This window comes from Elephantulus edwardii, unplaced genomic scaffold, assembly GCF_000299155.1.
Source record: "Elephantulus edwardii isolate Elephantulus edwardi_28Jun2011 unplaced genomic scaffold, EleEdw1.0 scaffold00017, whole genome shotgun sequence".
NCBI lineage: Eukaryota > Metazoa > Chordata > Mammalia > Macroscelidea > Macroscelididae > Elephantulus > Elephantulus edwardii.
In genome coordinates this window covers 20,331,809-20,357,756 of record NW_006399767.1, presented here as the reverse complement: position 1 = coordinate 20,357,756, position 25,948 = coordinate 20,331,809, and the positions used below count along the sequence as shown (strand labels likewise).

At 41.6% G+C, this 25,948-nt stretch overlaps 1 protein-coding gene across 1 annotated transcript; it reads right to left on the bottom strand.

Moving 5' to 3' along the window:
• Nucleotides 1-4,536: 4,536 nt before the first annotated feature.
• Nucleotides 4,537-19,434, bottom strand: SAYSD1 (SAYSVFN motif domain containing 1). Its single transcript, XM_006882161.1, has 2 exons — nt 19,249-19,434; nt 4,537-4,881 (listed from the first exon to the last, which is right to left on the bottom strand). The coding sequence occupies exons 1-2, from the start codon at nt 19,432-19,434 to the stop codon at nt 4,537-4,539; spliced, it is 531 nt and encodes a 176-aa protein (XP_006882223.1).
• Nucleotides 19,435-25,948: the final 6,514 nt, after the last annotated feature.

The window sequence follows — 25,948 nt, the reverse complement described above, 5'->3', positions numbered from 1 at the left end:
TTCAAAGAGGGAGATATTCAGATAAGAATTTTCACAGAGGAATTTATTCAGATGGCCAACAGACATATGAAGAAATGCTCATAATCACTGCCAATCAGAAAGATGCAAATCCAAACAATGAGATACCATCTCACCCCAGTAGTAGTGGCAAAGTTTAACAGTATAGCAAGTAATAAATATGGGAAAGGATGTGGAGAGATAAGAATTCTTAGACTTTGTTGGTGGGAAAGCAGTTTGGCATTTCCTCAGAACGCTGAACATAGAAATTCTGTATGACCCAGCTATTCCACTGCTTGGAATATGTTGTTGTTGTTGTTGTTGTTGCTGATTGCTTTCAAGTTGAGCACGACTGATAGTGACCCTATTCACAAAGGCCTGAAGCCCCTCTACAATTATTGACATTTATCAAAGTTCTTAAGAGTTTCCAGGGGCAAGTTGTTTAGGAAGTGGATGCCACTCCTGCTTCCAAATCTGTCATAGAATGTTGTTGGTGAGTTGCCTGCGATGCATAGTGACCCTATGTACATCAGCTCTGAATCCTTCCCTGTCCTGAGCCAGTCTAATTCTGACACCCAAACCCCATTGTCCCAGTTACTGTATCAATTAATCTCATCCAGAGTCTCCCTCTCCTGCGCTGTCTGTCCACCCTTCTGAGCATGATGTCCTTCTCCAAGGACCGATCTCTCCTGGCCGCATGCCCAAAAATAAGTGAGGTGGATCTTCAAAATCCTAGCCTCCAAGGTGAGACTTGGTTTCACCCTCTCCAAGATAGACCTATTTGTTTTCTTGGCAGTCCATGGTATGTTCAAGACTCTTCTTCAGCACCACAACTCGTAGGCATCTATTCTCCTTCTGTCATCCTAAGCCATTTTCTAACTTTCTGAAGCATAACAAGCAACGAGAAAACCATGGCCTGGATCAGGCACACCTTTGTATTTAGACTGATGATTGTTGCTCTTCAGCACTCTGGAAAGGTTCATGATTTTCTCAATGCAATTAGTCTTTTGATCTCCTGACTGCTGGTGTTGAGAGTGTTGATTGTGGATCCAAGCAAGCTGTCATTGCTAACAACCTCAATTTCTTCTCCATCTATTATGGTGCTGTCAATTGGCCCAGAGGTGAGAATCATTGTCTTCTTGATATTGAGCTTCAATCCATATTAAAGACTATAGTCCTGGACCTTTTGCATCAAGTGCTTCAGGTCTTCTTCAGTTTCAGTACGCAAGGTTGTGTCATCTGCATATTGTAGGTTGTTGTAGAGTCAATATACCCCAAGAAAATGAGAACTGAGGCACAGAGACTTGTACTCCAATGTTCACAGCAGCATTATTCACCATCGTAAGAACATGGCAACAGTCCAAATGTCCAACCACAATCAAATGGATTGAGAAATTATGGTACATTCACATGATGGAATACTATGCAGTGTGTAGGAGCAATGATTTTGAAAATCACTACCCAACTTGGGAGGGACTGGACAGTATTAATGCTAAGTGAACTTAGTCCCATAAGAACAAACACTGTATAAGACCATTGGTGTAGAAATAGATAACTAGTAAAATGTGTATGAGGATCCAAGCTGGGAAGGGAGGAGCCGAGGGGTGAGGAGGGGCAAGAGGGTAATCAATCATAGGGCCGCACAATTCGGTAGGTAGAGGGACGGGTGGGTAAAGGAAATGGGAAAGATCTGGTGTGAATAACAATGTGTACCAACTCTGTAATCAAACCAATATAAAATAAAAATTTTATGTAAGGAAAATAAATTCTTGAGGAAGTGAGGTCTCCTCCACATCCTGGCTGCTATGAGGAGAGCAGCTGCCAAAAAGGACCAAGCGCTCCGTCCCTGCCCAAAGCCCTCACCCATCTGACATAATAAAATGTAATAAACAAAACCCTAAACTTCAAGCTTGGGATGAACTATTGCTTTAAAATTCCAATCCTCTTCCTCATCAGTATGCTCTAGAAATAGAGGATTTAATGGTCTGGTTTAGCCTGATGTCAATGAACCAAACTTCACCTTCAGTTCAGTGAGGAAGGAACACAGAGGTCATGTCTGATTAACAGGTCTCTTCTCAACAGAGACCCCCAGGCAAACGGATTGCTTACCCTAAAAGCCCTCAGAAAACAAGAAGCATGCCAACAAGCCAATGAGTCTGCATGCACACTCCCAGCCCTCCCCTTTGTACACACTTGGGAATTTTTTTTCCCCACACTGGATTTGTCATCAATAACTACTTATCAAATCTGCCAATGTTGACTATGTAAGATCCCCTCCAGCACCTGTCCCTTAGGACTTTGCCTCCTCTTATCGTTCTCTGTACTCGGGCAGAATCACAGGCAAGCAGAGATGGTCATGAGTGATGGGGTCCTGGTTCTTAGAAGTAGATACGCTAAAGATATTTTTTGCTATCATTAGTGAATGAAAAGCAAGAGTCAAAAGAAATAAAAACCCTTGCAATTCAACATTTTCCTTTTGAGGGCAAGGAGAGCGTGCTAATAAATATTGAGTTGCTGATTAACACACATGACTAATGCATTAGACTGCTAACTCAAAGGTTACAGGTTTGAGTCCAGCTACAGTGTGTTGGAAGAAAGGCCTGGTGATCTATAAACATCCTTCATTTGATAGAGCTTTGTAGACATCATTTTTTCTTACAAATTGAAGGTTTATGGTTATTTTGTGTCCAAAAAGTATATTGGCATCATTTTCCCAGCAGCTTATGTTCATGTCATTGTCTCTGTGTCACATTTTGGTAATTCTTAAAATACTGCAAGCTTTTCATAATGCTATTGCACACTTGATAGTTGGGGGGAAATTGATAATAGGCAACATAATGATAGTTGGAGAAAGGATTGACATTGTCAACAAGTTCATTTTGCTCGGACCCACTATCAACACCCTTGGCAACAGCAGTCAAGAAATCAAAAGAAGGGTGGGTGGGGAGAAAAGTGCAACAATGAATGAATGGAATTCCAAAATCTCTGTAGATGTTCATTGAAATAAAAAAAAAAAGAAAGAAATTAAAAGTATTTCATTAGGAAAATCTGCTGTCAAGGACCACTCCAAAGCGCTAAAGAGCAAGAACATTGAAGACTAAAGTGCATCTGATGCAAGCCATGGTATTTTCAATTGCTTCCTATGCACCTGATGGGAGGATGGGCTCTGAAAACCCACCAGAGGATCAGCTATGGGTCGGTTCTGACTCAACGATATTCAAAAACAACAATAAAAACATGCATCTGAAAGTTGGACATATATAATAAGGAAGATCAAAGAAAGATCAGTCCTTTTGAATTGTGGTGTTTGTGAAGCATACTGACTCTCCCATGGACTGTCAAAAGAATAAACAAAACTGTCTTGGAGGAAATGCAACCAGCATAGTCATCAGAGGCGAGGATAGTCAAACTTCACCTCACATACTTTGGGCATGTTGCTAGGAAGAACCAGTTCTTGGAAAAGGACGTCATGCTGGGAAGGGTCGCGGGTCAGAGAAAGAGGAAAACCCTCAATAAGACGGACGGACATACTGACTGTAGCAATGGGGCATGTGGGAGAGGTGCAGATGTTGCAGGATTGGGCAAGGTTCAGATCTATTATTGTTCATGGTATTGTTGAGATATAGTTGACTTGATGGCAGCTACCACCACCACCACCGCACACTTAACATGCCATTCATGCATTTCTCTCAAGTCAGAGCTGACTCTAGTGAGTTTTGGAGGCTGTAAATCACACGAAAGCAAGTTACCCATCTTTTTCCTCACAGAGCTGCTGGCAGATTCACACTGCTAGGGGCGCTGACTTTGAGTTAGCATCACAACTCTCTGCAGAGACTACAGAATAAACACAACTTCTGTATGCATTGGGAGGCGAAAAAAAATGTGACTCACTTTGATATTCACTTTATTGCAGCATCTCCAAGGTATGTCTGCACTCCCATCCCACCAGCCACTGAAGATGTCAAGGAGCACAGTCCTACTCTAAAACACAAGGGATCACGATGAGTCAGAGTCAACATAGGGTAATTTCCTTTTTCAAAGAAATATTAAAGGACTTCAATAGAGCTAACAGAGCCTTGATGGTGCAGTGTATTATGCACCGGGCTGCTAACTCAAAGGCTGGTGGTTCAAATACAGCAGCTAATCTTCTATCAGGTGATTCACAGCCTTGGAAATCCGATGGAGAATTTGGGTCAGAACTGACTTGATGGCAGTGGGTTTGTGTGTGCATGTGAGTGTATTTAATGTACCACAGCACTACTTCAAATAGCTGGATATTTTTAGCAGATAATTTCCACAATGACTAGTAAGTGCTCTAAAATCAGCTCTCCCAAATGAGACAAACAAGTCCTTTTTTGCGAGGATGTAATTTTTATAAATGACATTAGTCAATGAGTGTGTCTGTCAATGGGTTTCATCAAAATCCAAAAGCAGTTCAAAGATAAAATTGCCACCACCCTTAGTCTTGCGTGCAGGACGTCAAGTGCACGCCTGAGGAGGACTGTGTCTGAGTCTGCTGGGTGAAGGCAGAGTGCTGTCCTACATCCCCTCCGGGGGTCTTAACTGTAACTCCCGCTCCAGCTGCTCCGCAGTCAGGGTGCCCTGGATGGCTTCGCAGCCCGGGTTGAACACGGAATAGGCACTCTTCTCTCCCGCCTTCTTCTCATCAGGGTTTCGGGTCCCAACATACATCCAGTAGAACAGGGACAGGACAAAATAAGCCAGACCAAATTCCAGTTCCACAAACAGTCCCAGGAGGACCAACCAGAGAAGAACCTTCAAGAAGGTGATATTGGTGAGGAGAGATTGGTTCTGGGGTGGCGACGAAGGAATGTCTTTATCCTGCGGTGGCTGTGATGGGCTGTCCCCAGGCTGAGCCGCTTCCTACGACAAATAAGCAAACAGAAATCAGGGTAATGGAGCCGAATCTGAAGAGGCAGTTCCCGCTGCTCATGTTCACTGATTTCTATTTTCTTAACCCCCTCTCTAAAGCAATCATCTCCAAAGGGCGTGTATGTCTCCTCCAGCTGCATCGCAACTGATCAGCACTTAGTGAGATGTGACCCAATAAAAACCCTACGGCACTCAGAAGGATTCCTGTTCACAGGAGACATTTCCTCAGATTAGTCTGCTGTTAACAAGGGCTCATTTGAGACCCATATAGAAACTCCTCTACAACTGATAATGCAACAGCCACAACATCTGCTTCCCATACAGAGTCAGTGTTAATTGTGGATTTGATTCGTTGAGCTAAGACTCTGTGAGTGACATGATTATAAAATTGGAATAAAAATTCCATTCATATTTGGCGGGTTTTTAAAAAAAAGTCATTGTTGTAATGATTCCTAGGATGTCTTACCTTTTCTTTCCTTGCAAATACCCTACGCAGGCCTTCACAGTCATACTAGCAGAGTCCAAGCATTGTCCTAACTGGTTTCTCCCCTTTCCAAACCATCCCACAAGTTGTTGTGTGGTGTTGGGTGCTGTTAATCATGACTCACATCAACCTCAAGTGACGAAGAACTGCCCCATACATTTTTCTTGACTGTAGCCTCTCAGCAAACAGATCCTCATGTCCTTTCTTTCCCAGAGCTGCTAGGTGCAAAGTACTTAAACTGCTGTACCATTTGAATTTCTTTATTTCATCTTCCATACAACTACTAAATCATCCTAAAACACTCCTCACAAACCTTCAACAAAGGTTTTGATTGTCTAAAGTTAAAATCCAGACTCCTTGGGCTGGACTCTGGGGCCTTTTATTTCATTAGTAAATAGAAATGTCAGTCTTCAGACCCGTGTGCTGAGTGCTACTGGGAGACACAAGTGTTTGTGAACCCAGAGGTGGGGCGTTGGAATCCAACAAGTGCTCCAAGGGAGAAGGACAGGCAGTCTCTCCCCTGAAGATTTACAGCCTCAGAAGCTCGATGGAGCGTCTCTGTGAGCTAGAAAAGACTCAATGGCAGGGGTGGCAGCATGACGTCTAGTCAGCCAAGACCAATGAGGAGAAATAAATTTTAAACTGTGATTCCACATACATATATATCTGAATAGAAAGTTCGTACGATAGTTATCCAACTACATACAATGTTGTGAGTGACAGGATAATAACCATATGCATACAAGGAAATCCAGTGAATAACATCATCATTCAAATATAGTCACCAACAACCAGAGCCAAAGAGGAGAAAATTGAAGATTTCTACCAACTTTTGCAGTCAGAGATTGATCGAACATGCAATCAAGATGCATAAATAATAATGGGTGACTGGAATGCAAAAGTTGGGAACAGAGAAGAAGGATTAGTAGTTGGAAAACAGACTTGGTGACAGAAATGAAGCTGGTGATAAAATGATAGAATTTTGCACAATCAACGACGTATTCATTGCAAACAGATTTAATAAGAAACATAAACACAGGCTATACACAGGGATTTCACCTGATGGTGTGCATAGGAATCATACTGATTACATTTGTGGAAAGAATTGCTAGAAAAGCTCAATATCAGCTGTGAAAATTAGGCCAGCCGATTGTGGAACAGACCACAACTACTCCTATTCAAGTTCAAGCTGAAGCTGAGAAAAATTAAATCAAGTCCACAAGAACCAAAATTTGACCTTGAGTCTATCCCACCTGAATTTCAAAACCGTCTCAGGAACAGGTTTGAGGCCTTAAACACTACTGAATGCAGACGAGATGAGCTGCGGGAAGATAGCAAGAACATCATCCAGGAAGAGTGAAAAAGGTCATTGCAAAGACAGAGGAGGAAGACAAGACCAAGATGGATGTCAGAAGAAACTCTGAATATTGCACTAGAGTGCCGAGAAGCCAAAGCAAAGGGAAGAAATCAAGATATTAAGGAGTTGAACAGAAAATTCCAAAGGGCAGTACAGGAAGAAAAAGTATTACAATGAAATGTGCAAGGAGCTAGAATCAGAAAATCGAAAGAGCCGAATTCGACCAGCATATCTTAAGCTGAAGGAATTGAAGAACAAATTCAAACCTTGAGTTGCATTACTTAAGGATGCTTTGGGCAGAATATGAAATGATCCAGGAAAAATTAAAAGAAGATGGAAAGAGTATAGAGTCACTGTACCAGAAGGAATTGGTGGGCCCAGAAGAATTTCATGAAACAACATATAAGCAAGAGCCTGTGGTGATGAAGGAAGAAGTTCAAGCTGCTAACAGTGAGGAGGACGTGAAGCACTTGGTGCAGAAGGTCAAGGACTGCAGCCTTCAATATGGACTGAAGTTCAACATCAAGAAAACAAAGATTCTCACCACTGGAATGATTGTCAGCATCATGACAGATGGTGAAGAGATTGAGATTATTAACAGCTTCAGTTTGCGTGGCTCCACAATCAATATTCTTGGTACCAACAGCCAGGAAATTAAAAGACAAAGTCTGCTGTCAGAGACCTCTGCAAAGTACTGAAGAGCAACAATGTCAGTTTGGAGACTAAGGTGCACCTGACCTGATACAGGCCATGGTCTTTGCAATCACTTGCTATGCATCAGAAAGCTGGGCAATAACTAGAGATGATAGGAAATTGATGCCTTTGAGCTGTGGTGCTGAAGAAGAGTACTGAATATACCATAGACTGCTAGGAGAAGAAACAAGTTCTTCCTGGAGAGGGTGAAGCCAGGCTGCTCCTTGTAGGCAAGGATTCTGAAGTTTTGTCTGACATATTTTGGACATGCTGCAAGGTGGCATCAGTCCTTGGAGAGGAATGTCATGCTTGGGAGGGTGGAGGGACAGAGCATGAGGGGAAGATCCTCAATGAGGTGGACTGATTCAGTGACTGGGGTAATGGGGATAAGTGTGTCGGAGACAATAAGATAGGGTTTAGGGCTGTTGTACACCAGGGTCACTATGAATCACAGGCAACTCGACAGCACATAACAACAACACATGAAACATTCATATTGTCTGTTCTTTGCTAGTTCTTAAAAAAATATATAACAAGAAGCAAGACCTTCGGTGGTTTTAAAGGTTTATCGTTCAAATGGCTTTCCTCTCCTTATTCACTCTGCCATGTGGATGACCAGGAATATGTGAATAGGATGTGTTAGCCTATCCACAAGGGAACTGGGCAGTCTCACCAATCCACAAGTCTCGCCATTAAATTGAGCTGGTCCTGCAACAAATTTGGAGGATCTTCCCCACCAGCAAAGAAGAAGCAAGAGAATGTGGTTGTTCCTTTAAAGCCAGGGATTCTTGGACCAGCCAGACCAGGGCCTATGGGAGTAGCAGCCACAGCAGAGAACCAGAGACCTGACATGAGCTGGGGCCTTGGGACTGCTACAAGACAGAACAGGAGATAAAAGCCTTTGCCCAGGTTTGCTGGACAACTGGGATTGGGAGTGTTGGGGGAAGAGGCAAAATTGGCAAGACTGAGGGCATGTAACACTGGCCTAAAGCCACAAGGCTCATGGCTGAGGTGCCTGCAAGCACATTTCGGAAGCTGTCCTGACTGTATGCTGCTACTAACCTGGACTTCCCCAATACAGCTCTATGTGGTCTGGGAGCTACTGCATCGGATTTTGAATGCAATAAAGCAGTAAGATTGGTGTTGGAATGCATAAAAAGAGGTAAGAGAGGGGGGAGGGTTGGGAGGGGAGAAAAGTGCAACAATGAATGCATGGAAATCCAAAGTCTCTGTAAATTTTCATTGAAATTAATATTAAAAAAACAATTTAAAAAAAAAAAAGAGGTAGGAGAGTATGGGGGCCATATTCCTGATGTCCCTGAGTTGTTGATGGGAACAATTACCTCTTGTAAAATTGGTAAAAATCAGATATGGCCCTTGCTCTTTTTTACACCCTCAAAAGGGAATTTACCATCTGCTAATGAGTCTGGTGGTCTAGTGATTAAGAAGCTGTGCTGCCAACTCAAAGACAGGCAGTTCAAATCCACCACCTACTCCAAGAAAAAAAGATGAGCAATCTCTTCTCATAAGAATCAAAGCCTCTGATAACTTGCTGGAGGGTCCACTATGAATTTGTTCCGATTCAATGGCAACATGTTATTGTTTGCAGCTTGAAAAGCACTGATCTAGGGAGCTCTGGTGGCCTAGTGGCAAGAAGCCTGCACTGCAATCCCAGAGGTATGTGGTTCGAATCCACCAGATGCTCTGCTGGAGAAGGAGGGGTAATCTCCTGCTGTACCAGTCAGATTCAATTTGACAGTACACACAAAAAATGATAAAATAAAAATAAAATTAAAAAAAAGAAAAGCACTGATCTAAAAGATCCCATGTACATTACAGTACATAAATCTACTGTTCCATAAACGAACCCTCTCGTTAACCAGTGAGCAGTTGTTGTGGATTTGTGCCAACTCCTAGTGATCCACGTGGAGTAGAACTGAGCTCCACAGAGCTTTCTTTGAGTGATTTTTATTTTTTTTAGAAACAGGCTACCATGTCTTCCTCTGTAGTTACCTCTGGTGGATTCAACCTGATAACCTTTCCATTAGTGGCTGAGCAAGTTAACTGTCTGCACCCTTTCTCTAATTACACTGGTCCTATTACCCAAAGACATTCCCATCTGCAGCTGCTTCTATCTCCTGTTACTGAATTCCTTGCCTGCCTTCCATGCAAACATCGTTCATGAATTAGGTACTATCTCCTTAGCCATCAAAGAAGGCACCCTTGTCTGCTTCACAGAATACTAACTAACTCTCTTACTCACAGATCACCAAACCTCAGTGCTGAAACATCTCTTTTTCACATACATTGTTGCTGTTGTTGTTAGGTGCCATCAAGCTGACTATCACTGGTAACGCCCCTGTGGACAGCAGACGTGAATTCTGGTCTTTCCTGCACCGTCCTCCCAATCTCTGATCTGCCTGAGCCCATAGTTACCGTGTCAATCCATTTTCCTGAGGGTCTTCCTCTATCTTCCACCTTTCCCAGCATGATTGTCTTTTTTCCAAGGACTGGTCCCTCCTGACAACATGCCCGCAGTGTGTAAGACATACTGTTACCATCCGTGTGTCATATAAATCCTGATATTGTTTTAAGTCCACCATGAAGCCATAGACTTTCATGTCTATCATATTTAGAGCCAAACACAGCACCCCCAACATACATTCTCCAAACACTGCCAAACTTTTACTTCATTTCTTCTGTTTGATCTCCTATTTTTCACATGAAAATTTACAAGGTGACCAAATTGCTGATTGTTTAGTCTTCTGACAAAAAGCAAAACAAAAAAATCCAACCCAAATAATACTGCTCATCTGATATATGTTGCTTGAGAACTTCTGTTTTGTTACAACCTTACACCTAATTTTTAGCTAGGAATTCTGAGTGGGAAGACCCTTAAGATTCATCAGCATCACCACCCACCTTCTTACATTACCTGAATTACCGTCCTTCTCAGATTTGACTGGTGTACACAATACTTCTTGCTCTAGAACAGGAATATATCAAGGTGAGAAAGGTTGTCTTGTCTAAGAACAGGACAGATGGTTGTGTCTGGAGTGTCCTGGGCAAAGGGGTGGTAGAGTATGGTACAAGATGACAAGACGGGACAGAAGACAGGTGACAGAGGTCCAGGCAAACTAGCTGCCGTAAAGATTTTGGAAATGAGGAACCACTGAGTTAGTTATAACTCAGCCATAAGACTGAGTAATATCCCATTACCTGACATTTTACATTATGACAATACTCAGGGCCATTACTATTATCTTCATCACTGGTAATATTCACTGGTGGAGTTTAGCGTTTAAGACCTTTGTCTGCTGAAGTGGCATGATGCAAAATGTGAAGAAACAGTTGCAAATATTCATTAATAATCCAAGTATAGAATACACAAACTGTGTATCTAGAAACACTAGACAGTGTCCAAAATGGAAATGGAATGCATGACGACTGATATCCTAAGCATTGTTGTTGTTATGTACCATTGGGTCAGATACTGCTCACAGTACCCTGTCAACAGTGGCTCTGAACCCTGCCCTACCTGTACCTTACTTACCACTTCTGACACACTTGAGCTCAATGTAACAGTTACTGTTTTGTCAGTCCATTTTGATGAGGGTCTTACTCTTTTACACTGACCCTCTGCCTTTCCAAGTCTGATGTCTCTTCCCAAAGACTGGCTCCTCTTGACACGTCCTAAGTTTCACCATCTTTCCTGCCAAAGAGAACTCTGGTTTCATTTTCTCCAGGACAGACCTGTTTGCTCTCTTGGCAGTTCATGGAAAATGTAATACTCTTTTCCAAAACCACAACTCAAAAGCATCAATTTTTCTTCTGTCATCCTCATCACTGCTCAACTTTAAAAGTAACAGTAAACAACTTGAGAAGACCATGGCCTGGATCCCAGGAATTAATTAGCTGGATATACTGTCAATGGCTATTCTGAATCTGACAATCACATTGTCTACTATGCCAGGAATGACAAGCTGAAAGAAATGGCAACACATTCATCATCAAAAAGAATATTTCAAGATCAATCCTGAAGTGCAATGTTGACAGTAATAGGAAGGAAGACCAAGTAATATAACTATTAATCAAATTGATGCACCAACCATTAATGTCAAAGCTGAAGAAATTCCCATGCATCTAAAAGTTGCATGGTAAATAAAGAGTGAGAGAATTAAAAAAAAAAGGATGAAGAAATTGTGTGTATGTGTACACTTCTAACTTCTGTGGTCTAAAACTGATCTGACATATGACTGAAATACAATGATAATTACTAGTGATTGAAATGCAAAAGTGGGAAACAAGGATCACTAACAGAAAATATGGCCTTGGTTATAGAAACAATTGTGGAGATCACAGGAATAAAGGTTACAATGATTTATTCATTGCAAAGGCCTTTTTCAACAACCTAAAAGGTACTTTTATGGACCTTGCTGTATAAAATACAGGTCCAGATGAAATATATATGGACCTTGCGAGATAAAATATACAAAATAAAATATATCTACAATAAGTTTGGTTCAGGGTAGAGCGGGGGTCAGAGCTGTTGTACATAGGGTTGTTATGAGTTGCAGGCAACTTGATGGCACAAAACAACATGGAAAGAGATGGCAGAGAAGCTCAATATCATCTATCAAAAGGTCAGGGGCCAACTGCAGTACAAGACCACCAACTGTTCATATGCAAGTTAAGTTGAAGATGAAGAATAGTAAAAGAAGTGCACACACCACAACAACCCAATCGCAAAATGGGCACAGGATATGAACAGACGCTTCACCAAAGAAATGTTCAAAATCCCTAGCTCTAAGAGAGATGCAAATCAAAACAGCTATCAGATATCATCTCAACCTAGAAACAGTTGCAAAATTCAACAACTGAAACCCTTATTCATTGTTGATGGGAGTGTAAAATGGTGCAACCACTCTGGAAGACAGTATGGTGCTTTTTCAAAAAGCTGGAAATAGAAATACCATTTGACCCGTTATTGGGAATAAGGACCCTGGAGAGTGAATTATCTCAATCATAAAAGGACAAATACTGCATAATGCTACAGTTATAAAACAGAACTGACAAGAGGGTTGGGGAAAATTAAGGAAAGGGGATAATGTGCACTGTATTGGAACAGGTAAGGAAAAGAACTGTTTAAAAGGATTATATGATTAGGTGTTATTTGCATGACAACAGTACAGAATAAGAGCTGCATAGCAAAGTGTACTGGGGAAGATTGTGCAACAATGAATTTTTTTTTTTCCAAAGAGAAAAACAAACTTGGGAGGAGGACATGAATGGAAATCCAAGTTCTCTATAAACTTCATTAAATTCTTAATTAAAATAGAAAAAAATTTAAAAAGCCTCAGTGGCAACTATTTTTTTTTAAAAAAAGGTCCCAAAAGTCAAAATACAGCATTGACTATATGTCATCTAAATTTATATACCATCTTAGGCACAGATTTGATGCACTGAGCACTAAGGGTTGACAATGAGAGAGTTGAGGTACAGCATTAAGGATTTCACACTTAAAGAAATTAACTCAATCATCTGCTGTTGAGTCAAAACTGTCTCAATGGCTGACCCATTTACAGCTGAGAGTAGGTTTCTGAGGCTGTAAATAACATGGAGGGTGACTGTACCTCTTTCTCTCTTAGAGTCACTGAAGGATGTGAACTGCCAGAGAGATGACTTTGAGTTAACAGTGCCATCCCCACAGACCACACCACAAAACCTCGTGAAAGGTCATTAAAAAGAAAGAAAAGACCAAAATTGACGTCAGACAAGATTCTGAAACTTATGCTTGAATACTAAGTAACTAAAGCTAGAGGAAGAAATGATAAACAGAAGTGAACAGAAAATTTCAAAGGGCAGGCTCAAGACAATCTAATATAATGAAACCTGAGGTTAGATAACCAAGACAGAACAATTTCAGCATTTCTCAAGCTGAGAAAATGAAGGAAAAGTCTCAATCTTCAAGTTGTATAGTAAAGATTCTATAGGTAAAATGTTGAATGATGATGATGTTGTTGATTGCCTTTGAGTCGAGCAAGACTCATTAAGACCCTATGAACAAAAGGCCTGAAGCCTTTCTACAACTACTGACATTTATCCAAGTTCAGTTTCCAGAGGCAAGATGTTTAGGAAGTGGACGCCACTCCTCCTTCCAAACCTGTCATATCCTGTTATTGGATGAGTTGCCTGCGATGCACAGCGACCGTGTACAGCAGCTCTGAACTCTTACCCATCCTGAGCCAGGCTCACTAATTCTGACACACCAACCCCCATCACCCAAGTTAATGTATCAATCCATCTCATCTGGGGTCTCCCTCTCCTGTGCTCTCCATCCACTCTTCCAGCATGATGTCCTTCTCCGAGGACAGATCTCTCTGGCCACATACAGTGAGGTGGAGTGTCAAAATCCTAGCCTCCAAGGAGAGACTTGGTTTCACCCTCTCCAAGACAGACTTATTAATTTTCTTTGCAGTCCATGGTATGTTCAAAACTCTTCTCCAGCACCACAATTCAAAGGCATCTATTCTTCTTCTGTCATCCTTAGTCATTGCCCAACTTTCTGAAGCATAACAAGTAATTAAGAAAACCATGGCCTAGAGGAAGCTAAATCAGAGAGGACTATGCAAAGTCATTATACCAGAAAGAACTGTCCCCGGTTCATTCACGTCAGGAAGTAGTAAAGATAAAACCAAACAAAACCAAAAACCCCTGATAAGTACTGAGGAAGAAGTCTAAACCATGCTGAAGGCACTGAAGATACAGAGCCTACAGGAAAAGAAAGGATACCAACTGAAACGTTTCATTGAAGAGATGCAGCTTGCTCATCTATTTAAAGAAATTTCTAAGACAACTTGCCAACAATCTGGAAGAGATACATATTTGTGCCCATTCCAAAGAATAGTGATCCAAAAGAACGCAGAAATTACCAAATGGTATCATTAATACCACATGTAAATTTTGCTGAAGATTACTAATTCCAAATCAGTTGTAGCAGTACTTAAGACGGTAAAATATTCAAGCTGGAACCAGAACTGTGCTAAAACCAGAGTTCTCTTTCTCACTCCACCACTCCCTATTAATTTCCCCGCAAGGGATTGAGCTGAGGTGACTGTAGTTAAGTGAAACAATATACACACAGAGGCAATTTAGCAAAACAAGTGAAAAAGATTTACGAAGACAATAAAACATAGGCATAGCTGTGCAAAAGAGCTAAAGGGAAAAAGAAAGAAAAAAGGGAGGAAAGGATCCCTTGAAATTAAACCACACTGTCAGCAGAAAAGCAGAGAAGAGAGAGCAACCCCAACCAAGTAAGCATTACCTTTACTAACTCCCAGACTCGCGAGACTTGATCACAGTCCACCCCCCACTTAAGAGACTTTGTGGGACTGGCTGGCATGCAGGCTACTTCCTGGTGTAACCACCTCTAGGCTCCTGCCAGAAGTACTATTACACTGGCACAAGTGGTTAGGTATACTTTCCCTTCCCATTCACTGGGGGATTCTGCCAACTCACTGTTTTTTTTTCTTTTCTACTAGTTTATTTACAAAATTCCAATACAAATTCGAACAAATTCTTCCAATTTCCCTTACCCCCTCCACCCATGAAAATGTACAACCCAATGATTAATCACCCCTCCCCCTGCACATCCATGTCTGCTTCCAGCCTCTCCCACCCCTCTTGGATCCTTATACTCATTCTACAGTAATGGTTTTATACAATATTTATCCTTGTGGGATTGAGTTAGTTCACTCAGCATAATGTTCTCCAGTCCCTCCCAAGTTAGGTAATAATTTACAAAATCATTGCTCCTACCAGTCCTCTTCTATGAGAGTGAGAGAGACCAGGTAGCAATTCTAGTTCGCATCACAGAAGAGAAAGTAGAATCAGGGATCTCAATGTTCGTGTCAGAGATCATTGTGTAAAAAATACTGGAAAAAAAGTTTACCTGAGTTTTACTGAGTACACAGATTTGACGGTGTGGATAACAAATTATGGATAATATTGGGAAGAATGGAAATTCTAAAGCACTTTATTGTGCTCTTGAAAAACCTGTACATAGAGGCAGTCATTTGAAAACACCCTGGAGATAGGGGAGATTTAAAAACATGAAAGGTCTATTGTATCCTTTAACCATAGTTATTCAATTGGTATGATGAACAAATCATGCAAGAATATGGATCATATGAAGGGGAATGTCCCATCAAGATTGGATTTGCATGTGATATTAATGATATGGTTCAGTAATTTCTGCATTCTTTCGGAACACCTTTCTTTGGAATGAGCAAAATGATGGATCTCTTCCAGATTGTTGACCAGTTGTCTTAGAAATTTCTTTATATAGATGAATGCGCACTTCTAGCTGCATCTGTTCAATGAAACATCTCAAATGGTCTTGTTTTTTTTTCTGGAAGTCTTCTATTTCTCATTAACAATCTGCAGTATGCAGAAAACACAACTTTGCTTTTGAAACTGAAGAGAACGTCAAGTGCTTACTGATGAAGATCAATGACTATAGGCTTCAATATGAATTATACTTCAACATAAAGAAAGCAAAATCTTCACAAATAGATCAATAAGCAACATTTTAACATAGAAAAGACTGAGGTCAGCAACTGCATTATACTTGGATCCACATCAATGCCTATAGAAGCAGCAATCAAGAAATCAAAGAACCTATTGCAATAGGCAAATCTGTTGCAAAAGATTAAAGTGTAAAAAAAAACTAAGATGTCACTTAGAAGACTAGGATGGACCTCACGCAATCCATGGTGTTTTTCATAGCCTCATATGCATGAGAGGGTTGGACAAAAAGTACAAAGACTAAAGAAGAATTGATACCTTTTATTATGGCTTGATAAATCGGACAATGGGAGTAGGTGTGTCGGAATCAGTGAGACTGGCTCAGGACAAGGCAGGCTTCAGAGTTGCTGTACATAGGGTTGCTATGAGTCATGGGTGGCTTAATGTAATTAACAACAAACAGATCATATACTATGATTGTCTTGAAGAAGAAATACCAGAATGCTCTATACAAGCAAAGATCCTGTTAAGTTATCTGAAGAGACTAGTCCCTGAAAGAGGCCATCAGCAAAAAAGAAGACTCTCAATGAAATGGATTGACAGTGGCTACAAGGAGCTCAAATACAATTGTGAGAATGGTGTAAAACTGGACAGTGTTTCATACTGTTAGTACAAAGGGTCACTAGGAGTGGGAAGGAACTAGGTGACAACAGCTCCACCATTTTCTCTCATTTTTCTGTGAGGCCAAAGCTCCCAGAATTTTAATAATGAAAGCATTCTCCAAGTTCAGCTTCTCTGGACAGACGTATATCTAAGTATAAACAGGTAAGTGTTCTGGGTGCCCCCTGAGTGAAGGCACCAACGAGTTTATCTCCGCTGCCGTTTCCATCGAAAGCTGTGAGAGATCATTCAGCAATTTAAAACTAATTGCCATAGGTGTTATTTTCCAAAGGCATGCTGCTGCGTCTGGGCTCAACTCAATGATCTCATATTCCTCTGGAAATAAGACTAACAGTCAAAAACTCATTGTGTGGGTTTGACATTGTTTTTAACTGCAGTGGGAAACAGCAGGGGAAATGGATTGTAAAAGCTTAAGCAATTGTTGTGCTCCCTGAGTTCTAATCAAGAATAAAAGTTACCCAAAGACAATTGAGACAAACTGCACGAAAGGAAATGGATTGTTTGAACCTTGTTACACTCTTTTTACCTTTTCTGCAAGTCAGCTGGATTCCTGATGTAGAATAATATCACATCAAAACAGCAACAATAAGTTCCCCTCAATTGAAAAATTTTTTAAAAACTTAAAAAACTCAACTTTGCCTAAAATCATACTGTTCAATAATAAGTGAAAGGAGGGAAATAATTTTTAAAGGAGTAGAGCACTTTTGTTCCAGTACATTTTTATTTTGACAAGGGAATTTTAGCTCTTATTCCTCTTAGAACAAAGAAATGCCTCACTGAATGTTTTTCAAAGCACTGATTTTCCCTTGTAAGTTTTGTGCTGTGTTGTCACATTGACACTCCAACTCTAGGAATAAATCATCCTGTCTTTTCACCAAGGAATGAAAACTAAATAAAGATACAAAGAGATGTGAATTCTATTCCGCTGCAAATCAGAAGTGATACCAAAACATTAAACTAAAGGTTAATAAAAGGTTATCATACTAATCTTAACTGTTTGCTCCTTGAACTTTCACTACTGGATTAAATTTCTCTAGTCAGACAGGTAGTCTGTCACCACTGGCAGCTATTGCTAATCACTTTTGTAAATTTGTATTTAAACCCTGAAGAGTATGGAATGTCCCGTGGACTGCCAAAAGAACAAACAAGTCTGTCATAGAGTAAGTGCAGTTAGGGTGCTCTTTGGAGGCAAAAATGGTGAAGTTCATCTCACATACTTTGGGCATTTTGTCAGAAGAGACCAGTTCTTGGAAAAAGGCATCATGCTGGGAAAGGTGGAAAGTCAGAGAAAGAGAACAAGACTTTCAATAAGATGAATTGACACAGACATTATAGCATGGGGTTGCTAGGAGTTGTAGCAGGTTTCACACACATAACAACAATCTACAGCACAACGTGAGCCCTAGTAAGCAAAGCTTGTAGGGAGTTGAGCTAACTCAAAAGTAGCGCCTCTGCAGTATCGGTTCGAGCACCACAAGAGACACTGTGGGAGAAAGACAAGCAATCTCCTCCCATGCGATTTACAGACTCCTGAAACCCAGCTGAAGGGTTAGCTAGGAGTCAGATCCCACCAAGTGTGGGTCAATCTAAAGGACGAAGAGACAGATCTTAGAGAAAGTGCAGCCAGAGTGCTCACTGGAAGCAAGGATGGTGAAGTCATGTCTCTCATACTCTGCGCATTTGTAAGGAGAGATTATTTCTTGGAAAGGGGTATCTATGCTTGGACGGTCAGTGAAAGAGAGGAAGAACACCCTCCCCAAGGAGATGGCGATGAACTGACACAGTGACTGCAGCAAAATGCTTAAGCATATATCGGAGATGAGGAGGATGGCACAGGACAGGGCTGGTTTCAGGTCTGTTGTTCAGAGGGCCGCTATGGAGTCGTACTCCACTGGAAGGCACCTAACAAAAACAAGGCACAGAGCCCCAGTAGCACAGTGAATAAGGCGTTGGGCTACCAACTAAAATGCCAGCAGCCGCTCGGAACAGAAAGACGTGTCAGTCTGCTTCTGCAAAGACTTACGGACTTGGAAACCCTAAGGCAGTTCTACTCTGTCCTACAAGGTCTTTATGCGTGGGTACAAACTCCACCATAGCAGTGGGTGGGGTGGATCTAAAGTACAGGGTTTAGGGGCGACAAGTGTGATTCAAATGAAGGCTTAATTACTGTCACTTTTTCTCAGCATCCGATTAGACCTTTTACCCTCTATTAGCTGAGGGTTGTGGCTCAGTATTGGTTACCTGGAGAGGTTTCCCAAACTCACAGACGTAACTTAACATCTCAACAAGCTGTAGATAATTTTAGGGTTGAGCTGAGTTCTTCCAAGACCCTAGCTCATAGCTTTCTGCCTGGGATCGGGATGCGCTAAGAGTCACTACAGACTTCAGGGTACGCTAGGTCCAGCCCCTTCTCCCCAAACACCCTGGAAAGACAAGGAGGAGCCACAGCTCCGGCCCCGCCAGCCAATACTAAATGGCTGATGAGCAGCGGAGGCGGAGTCAGCGTGAAATCAAGCGGCGGGGCGGGGCCTCTCCCTGGACGGGGGCGGAGTCACCGTTTAAGCCACGTCTATTGCCGAGAGTTCAGGTCCTGGGCTTGTCGTTTCATTTTTCTCACCTGAGCGTGGCTGAGTTGGGTTTGGGGGCTCGCACGCCTTGCCTTCCACACCCAGAACCGCCTTAGCCAGCCCGAGGCTGCTTCCGCCTTCTCCGAAGTTTGTGTGCTCTGGTTTGAGTTGCTGGGTCCAGCTGCCAGTTCAGCCCGTTTTCGGGCCGCCCGGAACTCTGCTAACCGCTGTTCCATGGCGCACACCCCTGGTTCCCGCGTACCCGGGAGCGCGCGCGCCCGGGCCGGCGAAACACCTTTCTTCCGCTTTGTCCAGCGCTGGGCCGTGATGCGCTTGCGTGGAGCTGGCTTGCTGTGCGCGTGCGCGCTGTCCTGCTCCCTCCACCTGCCTTTTACTGTTTTATGTGATTGTGACGCCTGTATGTATTCGTGCCCATGATTGTTTTGACAAACGCACTTGGGCACTGCACCCACCTCCCCATGCTATAATTAAAAATAAAATCAAGACTGCCCCATTGTTCCGCAGTCACAAAAGCTCCAAAGGGCAACATTTGTCTAGAGATAAAGTTCAGAAAATAGGACAGGATTAGGAAGAGAATCCGAAACGGCAAACACAAGAGTGAGTGAAAAGTGTTGTCACCGTGCAAGGATGGTAATCATTGTTAGGAAACATAATGAGTTTGACGAATGGAAACCCGATTTGCTCTCTAAACTTTAACTCAAATAACAATAAAGTTTTCAAAAATAGTGAAAATAAACAAGACTGTCACATTGTTTTTCTGATCCCATTGAAGAAAACTTGTACTGAGGGCTCTGGTACCCATTGTTAAGTATTCTAGCTGTAGAAGGCATATGTTGGACAAGTATGGGTAACAAAGAGGGAAGGCGTGTGGAAGAAAGCTTATTATTAGGGTGTGGAAGAAAGCTTATTATCACGTAGATGTTCAGGTGTTAAAAGGGAGTGGCCCTAATTTCCTCTTAATCAGGGTTTACGAGCTGCAGGTACTGAAAGAGCAGCATTCCCACAGCATACACCACGCTGAAAACTGCCAGTTGAGCTCTGGTGTATGGCAGTGTCTCTCACATAATTGGAACTCAGATTTCATTAGTCTTGGGGAGTTTGCGTCAATGATTACAAGATGGAATGTAAGCTTTCATTTAACAAATATTTATCAAGTATTAGTGTGTATAAAATATTGTCCTAGATTCTAGTGATGTCGTAATGAATAAAACAAAAGACCATTAGGTTTTTGAGTTTACATCCTAAGGGAGAAACTGACAATATGGAAATACATGCCTAGATGTTTAATATAACTTCAGACTTTGAGTGAGCTTTGGTGGCCTAGTGTTAAGAAGCTGTTTGAGTCCACCAGTTTCTCTGTGGGAGAAAGATGGGCAAAGATTAACTGCCCCTGAAAACCCACCAGAGAGAGGGTCAACTATGAGTTGGATACAACTCAATGGTACACAACAACAACATGAAGAAAAACAAGGTAAGGATAAAAGTGGTGGAGCTACTTAGAACTAACGTAATTCTGTATTAACAAGGAAGAGAGGAGGGCGTAGTGAACATGGTTTCTTGGTTGATAATATTTTTCGTGTGTGTGTGTGTGTGTGTGTGTGTGTGTGTGTGTGTGTGTGTGTGTGTACCATCAAATTGGATCTGACTGGTACAGGAGGAGATTGCCCCTCCTCCTCCAGCAGAGCATCTGGTGAATTCGAACCGCGTACCTCTGGGATTGCGGTGCAGCTTCTTGCAAAGAGGGTTGAAATGTTTTTCAATGAGCAATTTTAATACCTTATCCTATTGCCTTCTGGCATCCATTGTTTCATTGAGAAATCAGCTATTAATCTTATTGGGATTCCCTAGAACATGTGGCATGACATTCCCTTTGAGTCAGTTTCAATTCATAGTGACAGAGTGGAACAGTCCCACGGACTATAAATCTTTAGGGATGCAGACTACGCCGTCTTTATCCCATGGGACATCTAGTGGTTTTGAACTGCACCATCATGGATCTTCTCGTATTAAACAGAAACTGACTAACCACTTGTCAGGGATGTTTCAGAAGAGATTTCAAAATTTAAGAGGGATGATTACTAAGTCCCTTTCAGCTGGAGAACTTGTTTCTGTCGAAGAAGGGGAAAGTTGAAGGGGAGAAAGAAACACACTTTAGGTATTTATTAGGCTTAGAAGGTGTAGCAGAGAATATGAATCCTCTATTTCCTCTCAGATCTTGATGTTGCTGTTCCGTCAGAGGATTTGTTTTGTGGAGAACCTGAGGACTTTCTCTAGTCGTAGGTATGTATTTAACCAGTGTGTGAGGTGGGTTAGTATTGCTGGGGAATTAACTTCCCCAGAATTAGCTTTCAGAGTTGATTTTGGATAGGAATTGGTAACTAAAAACTCCAGTTCCCATTCTGCTTGTGGGGAATGACACTGAAGTGTCTCTCCCTGGAGTTCTTCACCAGGACTGAACATTTTGCTTACAGAAGTGCCTTCTCATGAATACACAATACATCACCTTTCATCCCCAAATTCAACTGGACTTCAGCCATTAGTGTCAAATGCATCAAATCTTAAGATGGTCTCCAAATTTAAAGTGAATGTACTCAAGGTTGTATTTTGGCTCTTGTGCACTTGTTTTAATCTATTTTTTCAGCTTCAGTTTGAGCTTGTATATGAGCAAGTTATGGTCCATTCCATATATAGCCTCTGGCTTTGTTCTGACTGATGATATTGAACTTTGCTACCATCTCTTTCCATAGATGTGGTCAACCTGATTCCTGTGCATCCCATCAGACACGGTCCATGTTAATAGTTTCTTTTTTTTTTTTTACTGTATCAAACATTTGCAGTGACTAAGTCTTGATCATACAAAATTCTATCACATGCCCTCTGGCTGCATTCCTGTCACCAAAGCATGAAACTATCTGTATTTTCCACTACCTTTCCTTCTCTTTTGTTTCTAACTTTTGCATTCCAAAAGGACACCATGCTTGTAAAGTGGTGGAGTGAGGGAGAGAAAAACCCTCAATGAAATAGATTGACACAATGACTGCAGCAATAGGTGAAGCACAGTGGAAATTGTGAGGACAGCACTGGGTCAGGCAGGGTTTCCTTCCCTTGTGCAAGGAATTGCTATGAGTTAGAGCTGACTCAATGACCCCTAACAACAATAACAACATAATCACCTTTCTTCACTTTCCCCTCTCATTTCCTTGCACCCCTTTAAGTACTTCCTGGAATCATGTCATAAACCTTGCATTAAAAACCTTTGTCTTGGGATCTGTTTCCAAGAGAATGTAAGATAAAACTTGGATTGGAAAAGGCCTGCAGGGCCTGCTCTGTTCTTTCTAATGGAAATCAAAGTGAAATAGAAGGCTGGTTGGTAGTTCACATTTAATAAGACACCAATCTTGAAGTGCAAGGAGCTCTGGTTGCCTAGTGGTAAGGAGTTATGCTGCCAACCCAAAAGTATGCAGTTCGAATCCACCAGGTGTTCCACAGAAGGATGGGCAATCTACTCCCATGCTATTTAGAGCCCCTGAATATCCATTGGAGGGTCTCCTGTGAGGTGGTTCTGACTCAATGCTGGGTAACAGCAACAAAAATTGAAGTTTGTCTCATGGGAATCTTAGGAGTATAATTGGGCTGTTGACCAAAAGGTGATGCAAAATTGAAATAGACTGAATGGCGGTGGGTTTGTTTGTTCTTTTGTGTTTATATCTTGAAGTTAGGTAAAATGGGGCTTTATACTGGAAATGTGAAAGAAGAAGCTAAAGAATGAGAAAAGAAGGGAGAGAAGGACTATGATGCTTGACCTAAGACAGCCTGTTCTCCTTCTGGGAAGGTGATTTGCCTGTACTTTATGGTGAGCTCTAGAGAGAACTTTAGAGACCATTCAATCAGTAAAGGTTGATTGAACATCTGCTATATGCCAGGTTCTGTCCAGGCTGTGAGAATATAGAGATGAATAAAATACAGTCCTAGTCCTTAGAGATGTAAGACCTATTTGAGGAGGTAGGCTCATTAATATTAATAGACAATTACAAAGCAGAGGAAGAAAACCAAATGGCATAATAACTAAGTGCTTGGCTGCTAATCAAAAGGTAGGTGGTTCGAACTCACACAGTGGCTCTGCAGAAGAAAGACCTAGTAATATGCCCTTATTCTTTAAAAAAAAAGCCTAGAAAATACTATGGGTCACTGCTACTCTGTCATATAGCCAAAATGGACTCTAAAGTACCTAATAACCACACAGATATCTGAGGGCACAGAGTGGGCTCAATCTGGGGAGCCTTCTGATTTCTTCAGATTTAATAATGATGAAACTGAGTCCCAAAGAAGAAAAGCTTTACAAGGTTATGTAATTCCTGAACATGGCTATAGACAACAAACATTTCTGGTGATCGTTTTAGTCTTTCCAATAATATTTTGTATTTGCATTGGAAGCTATTGCTTCATACTCTCTTTTCCCATCTGCTCTTAGTTTGGTGCTCACATGGCTTTTTTCTGACAGTTCTGGCTGATTCATACTTTGCCTTTTCATGTTCTCCCAGCTGTTAAGGGTTTTTAGTTCTAAGAATCCAACAAAGTCTGCTGTTTTTCTTCCCATCAGCTCTGCCCTATCACTGACATCTCAGTGCCTTATTCTGAGACACCCTAACTCCTGGTAGCACCCAGAAGCTCATGTGGTGATAAGTTTTCTACCACTCTACTTCCATAACTTCGATTTGTTAAACTCAACTTTGATGCCCGAGGGAATGTATCCTGAATCTTATGGGACAAATAATGGAACAACATCTACAGAGTTAACAGTGAAAAATAATCTGTGTGTGAGTCATATCCCAGAAACTCTCCTTAAAATAATCTGGAAAAAATATTTAGAAGAAAAAAAAATCTCCTTGCAAGTTGTTGTTGTTGTTATGTGTCATCAAGTCACTTGAGGCTCATAGCAACCCTATGTACAATAGCCCTAAATCCTGCTCTATCCCTTGCCAATCTTATTGTCTCTGATATGCCTATCCCCATTACCCCACTGACTGAATCAATCCATCTCATTGATGGTCTTCCTCTTCTGCGCTGTCCGTCCACCCTCCCAAACATGATGTCCCTCTCTGAGGAGTGATCCCACCTTGCAACATGTCCAAAGTATGTCAGATGAAGTTTCAGAATCCTTGCCTCCAAGCAGCAGCATGGCTTCACCCTCTCCAGGACGAACTTATTTGTTCTCCTAGCAGTCCATGGTATATTCAATGTTCTTCTCCAGCATCACAGCTCAAAGGCATCAACTCTCTTCTCTCATCATTGTTCAACTCCCTGATGCATAGCAAGTGATTACAAAGACCATGACCTGTATCAGACACACCTTAGTCCCCAGACTGACATCGTTGCTCTTCAGTACTGTGGAGAGGTCTCTGACAGCAGACTTTCCCAGTGCAATTCATCTTTTCATTTACTGGCTGATGGTACCAAGAGTGTTGATTGTAGAGCCAAGCAAACTGAAGCTGTATGCAAATAAAGAAAACAATAGGCATGGAGTGTTTCAGATGAACCTGCTCCTCCATGGTTATGTTTGGTAAGAAAGTTAAAAGAAAGGAAAACTTCTGCCCTTTAAAAAGTCCTTGAAAGTAATGGGCCATCTCACTCTAAACACAGAAACACGCACCCAGCACAGTATATTTCCTGACTCCTGACACGTCTGGTTACTCAACTTCCACTCTGGGACCTGCCTTAGCCCTTGCAGTTTTTTCCCCAACCATTGACCTTCTAAAGTCTTGCCTGAAACACCAGGATTTTGGTCCAAATGGACTCATCTTTCATCCTAATAGCATTAGCTGCTGCAGCAGCTCAGAGGCCCCGTCTGCGTGACTTAGCATCAGGAACTCTGCCCGACAGCCTTGGCCCCCGATTCTCTGCTCTTTAGTCTCTTGCTCGGTTATTAGTCATTTCAATGCTCAAAACACCAGGGAGCCATTACTGCGTCTGTAGTGAGGTGGACATGATGCAGGGGAAGTGAGACAACTCCCACCCAGCATTCCTCCTTGCAGCTGTGTGTTACTTCTTCTACATCCGTTTCCTATGGACAGAGATTTCCTATCTAAATCCACCCTTAGAAATATTTTTTTAACCTTGAGGATTAATTGTGTAATTCATCATCAACAACAAGTGCTTGAGCTCCTAATAATAGATAACTTTTGTGGTGTGTCTCATTTATGCCAAACACTGTGCTAACACTTCAAAACTGTTATATATTTACTTTTCTCAGCAAGCCTTTCAACGGGCACTTGGAGAGAGAGACAAGATAATTCAGTGTCACTCAGAAAGCAACCAACAAGGCCAGGAACTGAACCTAGGGAGTCTGACTCCAAAGTCCATGAATCTACTACTTTGTCTTCTCTTGGTTTTCAAGATACTGGGTATGCAAACATATCAATTGTGATTCTTTGCCTCCAGAAAAATCTGTAAGCTCATAGGAAAGATGCGACAAAAATATGAAATGATAATAATAATGTTAGATACTATTTTCTAGGAGTTATCAATGGAAAAGACATGGGCAGGAACTTACTGGGCTGAAAAGATTATTAGAGTAATGATGTCAGTTTGAGGACTAAAGGGAGTCTGATTCAGGCCATGGTCTTTTCGATCACTTGCTGTGCATCTGAGAGCTGAACAAAGAATAAGGATGACTGAACAAGAATTGATGCTTTTGAGTGGTGGTGTTGGAGAAGAACACTGAACATTTCA